Below are 7,573 nucleotides of genomic sequence, written 5' to 3'. Positions count from 1 at the left end.
CAACTCTGCTTTGAATTGAAAGCTAAGGTCCTGGAAGATACACGCTATGTTTATAAATTCAATTGACTATAGCAGCAACCTGGACTGGACAGCAGCAGCCTTCTTTGTAGTCAGACAGCCAATGGGGACGCCAAGCCCTGCAACAAAACATGCAAGAAGTTTCACATTCAAGAGAAGCACCATCGATTGAGAGACATCGCGAATGATGACTGACACCAAAGTTGACTTTATTTACAAGACCACCAACAGGAAGCAAACACGCCACTGTTGACTTTATTCACAAGAATACCCACATGATGCATGACTATTCAAAACAAACCAAAAAATGGCTCTGACCACATTAAAACAGCTTTTACTCGTACAGAAAAATGTACCAATATTCTGCAAGATTCTGAGTTCGGTGGCCATTTTAAAGCAGGGTTGCCAAAGATGACTTATTGATCGCAACAGAAACCGTTTGTACACTTGTCGTTTGCAGCTATGGGTGTCTGGCTACTTGGCTTTTGTCAACAATTTAGAATGCATCCAGCTTTTCTTTGTGTAGTTAAAAAAATAAATAAAAAGCCTGACACTGCATATTTAACAAGTCAATTTTGTTTCAGCCTAACTTTACAATTGTCTTGTCATTGAGAATGTCTCAAATGATTCCAGTTTGTATGCACGATAGACTGCCAATGCTTAAAATGGACCACTTGAATTCAGTTCAGTTTAATTGCAGTTTAGTGGTACACACACACACACTTACAGTACAAACAGTTCATTTCATGATTAAAAAAACAACAGTAAAACAACAATATTGCAAAATGACGCGGCGCTGAGAGAGAAAGAAAGCGGCATCATGCAGATAGCCAGTGTGCACACCCAGTGAAAAAGTGGAGGGAGGGAGGGAAGGAAAGAAAGGACAAAAGAAAAAACGCAGTCATACTCTCCTTAAATGCTGGCTGGGCGCTTTGCCCTCGCCGCATCCGCACCCGTCCGTCTCGTGTCGGCCGCTCATCACGGGCGAAGGTTGGCTCCCCCCCGGCCGGTATTCGACGTTTGGACTCATCCTCCGCCTCGTGCCACTGCAAAAAGAAAAACGGCTCTGTTGCATGCGGTTCACTTCTGTGGACGTACTCATTACCTGTCTATCAAAGCTTGCTCCTATTTTAAGCTCCCTTATTAATAGCGTATGTACACATGAATGTTTTTGTTTTCTTTTTTATGTCTGTTCCTATATGAAGAATTCAATGCTTATAATTTCTTTCTTTGTTGTAAAGTGCTTTGAGCTGCATTTCTTGTATGAAAGGTGCTCTACAAAAAGTTTTTTATTATTACCCTCTGGTCCCCGCAGTCCTGTCCAGTCCCTCTCTGTGCAGGCACTCATCGGATCCAGTGCCCCAGCAATCCTGAAAGGCAGACATATTGAGGTGGTTTTTGCAAGGGGAAAATTTTCACTCGCACCCCCCCCCCCCAACCTTGACTAAGGTAAGTTTGAATCCGGTAACTAGCGGCACGCACGGGCTGGCGCATGTCTCATACGGCCCTCCCGCATTGGAGCGATCCGGGTTATGAAATGTTTAACCCCTTATAAAAAGGGAGGGAGGGAGAGAGCGAGAGGAGATGAAAAGAGGCTTTGGTGCGCACTTAAGCGCAACCGGCCAGTTCCCCCTGAGTAGAGCTGGCTTGGCCCCGAGTGGAAAAAAAAGAGGAAAACGTGACGTCACGGAGAGCGTCACGGAGAATCTCCTTGTCCTCGACACCGTCGACGACACTGGGACCCAGTCTGGCAGACATTATACCCTGGTATTCCACAAAGGGCAAGGTATAGCCACGTTCCACCCTGAGTGCACCAGGCCATGCAGGTACTGCCGGGCGCGTTGGAGAAAGAGAGCGAGAGAAGGAGGGAGGGAGGAAGGGGGGCAGGGGGTGTCTACTTTGCCGATTTGTATCTAGAGGGTCACAGCAACCCAAATGCCCGTGCGTGCTACTAGTTACCCTATTCAAACAGACAGGGGTAGGGAAGGCACAAAAGAAAAAACAAAGTCATACTCCCCCGAAACGCTGGCTGCATCTGCACCCATCAGTCTCGTGTGGGCCGCTCGTCACGGGCCAAGGTCCGGGTCTGCTCCGGCCGGTGTTGGACTCGTCTTCCGCCTCGCGCAAGCGCAAAAAGACAAACGGCACTCAGTTGCATGCGGTTTACTTCTGTTAACGTACTCATTACCTGCCCCCTCCCTGGTCTTGTGGGTGCAGCCCAGTCCCTCTCGGTGCAGGCTGGCGCTCGCCCCATCCGCTGCCGCTGAAAGGCAGAAAAATAAGGAAATCAAATTAAAACCAACAAGTGTGTACACTCCGCTTGCAGATTGCATTGCCATGTCACCGCCTCTGGCCAGCCTTGGCCATTCATGCATCAGGCTCCTCTTCAACACTTGGCGACTACTTTCTTTGGGTGATTCCTTCCTTTGCAACCCGCTCACCAATCGCAGGTCTGGTGGCCTCCGTCCACCGGCTCTTCGTTTCATACATCGTCTCTTCCACCTTGCAAGACAAGCACAAAAGTCTCGCTGCGCCGTCGCTTGCGCTTGCCGTCGCTTGCGCTTGCCGTCGCTTGCGCTTGCCGTCGCTTGCGCTTGCCGTCGCTTGCGCTTGCCGTCGCTTGCGCTTGCCGTCGCTTGCGCTTGCGGTCGCTTGCGCTTGCCGTCGCTTGCGCTTGCGGTCGCTTGCGCTTGCCGTCGCTTGCGCTTGCCGTCGCTTGCGCGGTCGCTTGCGCTTGCCGTCGCTGCGCGGTCGCTTGCGCGGTCGCTTGCGCGGTCGCTTGCGCGGTCGCTTGCGCTTGCCGTCGCTGCGCGGTCGCTTGCGCTTGCCGTCGCTGCGCGGTCGCTTGCCGTCGCTGCGCGTTTGGCACTCAATGAGGGCTGCACAACATTTTGGAAAAATCAATGATATGGCAGTATTGGGCCAGACCACTGCATTGAGGCAAGTTGTGCAAAATTCTTGGATGGAGGTTAACTATTTGATCGCAATGAGATCAGTTAGATGAGTTAACTTTAACTTACATCAATGACTTATCGTCTTAACTCATTACAAATAGTTAGGCAAGAAAACATGTATCATTTGAGACATGAAAAAACAAATCTTTGCTGTCTTAAAGTGCATGTCAATAACCTAGACCACCATATGGCAGTTTTCCAATACACGTGCAGCCCTACACACACGTCACCATTGGTGTCCAAATGGCAGCCTCGGGGAAACTTGATCAACACACCACATGAATGAACGCAACATTGCTTTGTAGCACAAAATGTCAATGGCAACATTTCGTGACTGATTGAAGTAATTGGTGTCAAAGAATTCTCAATTTGTTTCAGTATGCAGCCCTCAAGCAGACATTGGGACACCGCTGGTGTAATTTAAAAAAAAAAGTAAAAAAATCCATTTCACACGTTGAAGCTGCGCAGGTCGACGCCTCCAGGGAAGCGGGTTTCCCTCAGAAGTCGGCGACTTCAGAGCGATGCCACAGCGGTCCGTTCACCTCTGATCAGATCGTGTCACATCTCGGTCGCCATCTGCAGAAACAGAAACAAATGTTAGAAACTCAAAGAGCACCCCAAGTTGTCGGTCACTTGCTTACTTGAGCACAGCGGCTAGCTACTATTGGTGAGCGTCACCCGGTCGGATCGGGCCGTGCGCCCCCCCCTTTTGCGTCCGGCCTGCAAATGGCAGAACATGCAATGAGTTGGGCGCTGCTCGCATCATTACGTCTTCCTCGTGGACCGGCTCGCCCAAACACCGCCCCCTACACCGAGAGAACAAAGGACACAGCTTAGATCAAGCACGACAGTGGTAGGTTAGAAAAAGACAAAATGTTACCGTCCAATGCTGTCCGACACCTAGGGGAGAACAAAGAACGCAAGTACCACAGTGGTGGTAGGTTAGGGTTAGATGAAGTGCAACAGTGGCAGGTTAGAAAAAGACAAAATAGTACAAGTCAAATTGCAAAATTGGACATTCGGGATCGGCTCGCTCCAACGCCGCCCTACACCGATGGGGGAGAACAAAGAACGCAGCGAGCACGACAGTGGCAGGTTAGAAAAAGACACAAAATGGTACAAGTCATATGGCAAGCTTGGACATTGGGCTCCGCGTCAAAGTTCAGTTCTGTCTCCATCCAAGTCACCACGTCCTCCCCTAAGTGAGCCGTCAATGGCAACCAAGCGCAAGACACCGCTGGATCCAGATAAGCCACAACCTCTTAAGCAAGACCAACCGTCAGACCCCCAAACACTGTCCACACCTGCAACCTTTCCGTCGTGCACCCATAACCAAAGGCAACCACACTGCCCCCTCCTGGGTACATGATCCGCACACGTCGACTTTCGCAGCGTGCTGCTTGATTCTTGACTTGATATAGCATTGCTCTTTTGGATAGGCCATTGCTCTTTTGGATAGGCCATGGCTCCTTTGGATAGGCCATGGCTCCTTTGGATAGGCCATGGCTCCTTTGGATAGGCCATGGCTCCTTTGGATAGGCCATGGCTCCTTTGGATAGGCCATGGCTCCTTTGGATAGGCCATGGCTCCTTTGGATAGGCCATGGCTCCTTTGGATAGGCCATGGCTCCTTTGGATAGGCCATGGCTCCTTTGGATAGGCCATTGCGCCTCTGGATAGGCCATTGCGCCTCTGGATAGGCCATTGCGCCTCTGGATAGGCCATTGCGCCTTTGGATAGGCCATTGCTCCTTTGGATAGGCCATTGCGCCTTTGGATAGGCCATTGCGCCTTTGGATAGGCCATTGCGCCTTTGGATAGGCCATTGCTCCTTTGGATAGGCCATTGCTCCTTTGGATAGGCCATTGCTCCTTTGGATAGGCCATTGCGCCTTTGGATAGGCCATTGCGCCTTTGGATAGGCCATCGCTCCTTTGGATAGGCCATCGCTCCTTTGGATAGGCCATCGTTCCTTTGGATAGGCCATTGTGCCTTTTCATATGGAATTATCCCATTCGGCTCCTCTTGCAGCCTACAAAAACACAGACAGCCATTAATTGTGTGCTGGGAAGCTAAAACTCGACAACCATTGTGTGTTGGGAAGTTGAAACTTGACAAAAACATGTTTTCACCTGATTTAGGACTACTCTTCCTCAGTGTCCTCAACATCACTGAAAGGGCTCCTTCAAGAGCCTCCTGCTTGCTTTGTATAGAAGGATGCTGGCTGGGCGGCAGTTTTTAGTGCTACAAAAGACAAGCAAATGATTGCAACAAAAATAGACATTGAGTCGAGTGCCAATGGCATGGTTTTTTTACCAACAATTATACATACTAGGAGTTTTACATTTGAAAAAAAATATATTGTAGTAAGTTATGATAATTGATCAAAATTATAGTTCATATTTGAAATTGATACATTCTGAGTTTTACATTTGAAAAAATATATAATCATCACATTGTAGTAAATTATGATAATTATTCAGGATTATAATTCATATTTTAATTTCATCATTCATCAACTCCCCTTACATTGGACAGATGATCCAGGTTGGCGGCGTCCAAGACGGGAGAAAATAACCCGCCGCGCAAATGTTTGTTGCGTAACGGAACGAGAGCGGGCGGGCGCCATCTTTGAATGGATTCGGTCCGATTTGGACATGACGTAACATATACGTTGCATTCACCAGTTTGCATGACACGGAAATGGCACACGCATCATATAAAATAATTTAAAAAATGGTTAAGTTGACTAGAGTCAAACTAACATTTCCTATAGTCAGACAAACACGCGCTTATCGGCGGCGTCATTTACGAACCGTCTACAGACAGACGAATGAAAAAAATGCTGGCCAGCATGAAAACAAACAACCGCGAAAAACATTTAAAATACCACCAAAACGCGCAACGACGCGACGCGACGCGACGCAAAGTGGATTGTGGCGTGCCGTGTCGTGCCGTGCCGGAACCTCAAGCACTCCCTAGACAGCGAAAATCCTGCAAGAAATAATAAATGGCATCGTAAGAAACTGCAAACATTTGCTCACGGGCTAAATGGCCTGCGGCCTACAATTTACCTCCAGGCCCACCGTCGCGGTGGACGTGACGTTGCCGAGTCACGAGAGTACGACAATCCTGCGACAAACAAAGTAAATTAAAAAAAAAGGCTTGTGAGAAAAAGCAACAAAGCGTGCCGTCGTGAGAAACGGCAGGAGACGACAAACATTTGCTAGCATGCTCGCTTACCTGAGAAACCGTCCGCCGCCGCCGCCGGCCCGCGCCCGGTGGCACCTGCATATGATAACTCCCCTTGAGCGAGCACACCTGTCTTCAATCGACCTAAAGCCCTGACGTCACATCCGTCGATTCAAATCTTCTTCTCCTGATCGTCCAACGGCGCTCGGCACACTGACGCCACCAGGTGGTCGCCTGTCATGGTGACTACCGTGGAAAGGGTTGCTTCGGACTATCCGTTGAAACTTTCAACACCGAACAGGTTTGGATGGAGGATACCCTATCAATATGACCAAATCTCCTTTGGTTCCCGAGCAGGCTCTGGTCGACTGGTTAACGCCATTGCCTTCAATCAAATGAAAATATTTGTATCGAGTATATTTGTATTGTATATTTGTAAACGTGCTTTTGTTGTGCAATTAACCCTTTATTTATTTATTCTCTTTTTTTTTTTTAACCTTATGTAGTGTACCTACACATATTGTCATATAAAATGTCAGATTTTTATGTTTTAATTGGCGAATATAAAAACAAGGAATAAGACGCCAGACACGTTTTAACATAAATGTTTATTAAAAATAATAATATCAAAAGCAAATTTCAAACCAGCAATCTAATGTGAAATTGCAGTAGATATATTGGATAACAATATTTAGGCGTATATAGGTATACACGTTATTTAAAAACGACTATAAGTGTTATACTACGACACAAGTGTTTACCAGCTCAGTGGCCTAAGAGGAGAGTGTCCGCCCTGAGACTGGGAGGTGGTGGGTTCAAACCCCTGCCGAGTCATACCAGTGACTATAACAATGGTACCCATTTCTTCCCTGCTTGGCACTCAGTGGAAGGGGTTGAAATGGGGCCCCCCCCCTGCTGCTCACTTATACTCCGGTGCGACTTACAGTCCGAAAATTACGGTAAGTTCAAAAATATCAGAGGACGTGATAAACAACTGAGGTGATTTGGTTGCATAAGCAAGCCTAACCCTAAGCACAGCAAAAGCGAGAGCAAGCCTAACACAAACCCTAACCCTAAGCACAGCAAGAGCTCTGGTCGAGTGGTTAACGCCATTGCCTTCAATCAAATGAAAATATTTGTATCGAGAGTTCATCCTAAAATGAATTGTTCTTGCAAAAATTCTGCCTGCCGCCGTTGCAGTGCTCCCGTGGACTCATTTTCAAGTCAGTTGCTAAGAAACACCACACCGTCGCACAGAGACAATTCTTGAGTCATATCAAATCAATGATTTTCAAACGGGTCCAAACAAGTTTTTCCCTCATGGCTACAAAGATCTTTAGATCTTTTCGTTCACTCTCGTTCACTGAAAACATTCGTTCTTTTGAACCCATCGTTCACTCACGAGCCAACAC

General features: G+C 47.7%; 2 protein-coding genes across 3 annotated transcripts in view; both read right to left on the bottom strand.

Annotated features, from left to right (window-relative positions):
* LOC148389088 (uncharacterized) overlaps positions 1–7,573 on the bottom strand; it is a 25,279-nt gene that overhangs the window by 258 nt on the left and 17,448 nt on the right. Inside the window, exons 4-12 of the mRNA XM_088394075.1 lie at positions 6,213–6,348; positions 6,044–6,101; positions 5,102–5,963; positions 3,614–5,001; positions 2,363–3,548; positions 2,207–2,281; positions 2,032–2,136; positions 1,318–1,388; positions 1–1,064 (exon numbers count right to left, since the gene is read on the bottom strand). The exon at positions 1–1,064 is cut by the window's left edge and continues 258 nt beyond it. Coding sequence (XP_088250201.1) covers positions 920–1,064; positions 1,318–1,388; positions 2,032–2,136; positions 2,207–2,281; positions 2,363–2,389 — 423 coding nt within the window. The 5' untranslated portion in view covers positions 2,390–3,548; positions 3,614–5,001; positions 5,102–5,963; positions 6,044–6,101; positions 6,213–6,348 and the 3' untranslated portion in view covers positions 1–919. The remainder of the gene's footprint in view (positions 1,065–1,317; positions 1,389–2,031; positions 2,137–2,206; positions 2,282–2,362; positions 3,549–3,613; positions 5,002–5,101; positions 5,964–6,043; positions 6,102–6,212; positions 6,349–7,573) is intronic.
* kank4 (KN motif and ankyrin repeat domains 4) overlaps positions 1–7,573 on the bottom strand; it is a 55,750-nt gene that overhangs the window by 32,570 nt on the left and 15,607 nt on the right. The gene's annotated exons all lie outside the window — the stretch shown is intronic.

This window comes from Syngnathus floridae, chromosome 13 (assembly GCF_059516105.1).
Source record: "Syngnathus floridae isolate MCC-2025c chromosome 13, RoL_Sflo_1.0, whole genome shotgun sequence".
Taxonomy (NCBI): Eukaryota; Metazoa; Chordata; class Actinopteri; order Syngnathiformes; family Syngnathidae; genus Syngnathus; species Syngnathus floridae.
This window is presented reverse-complemented; position numbering and strand designations above follow the sequence as displayed.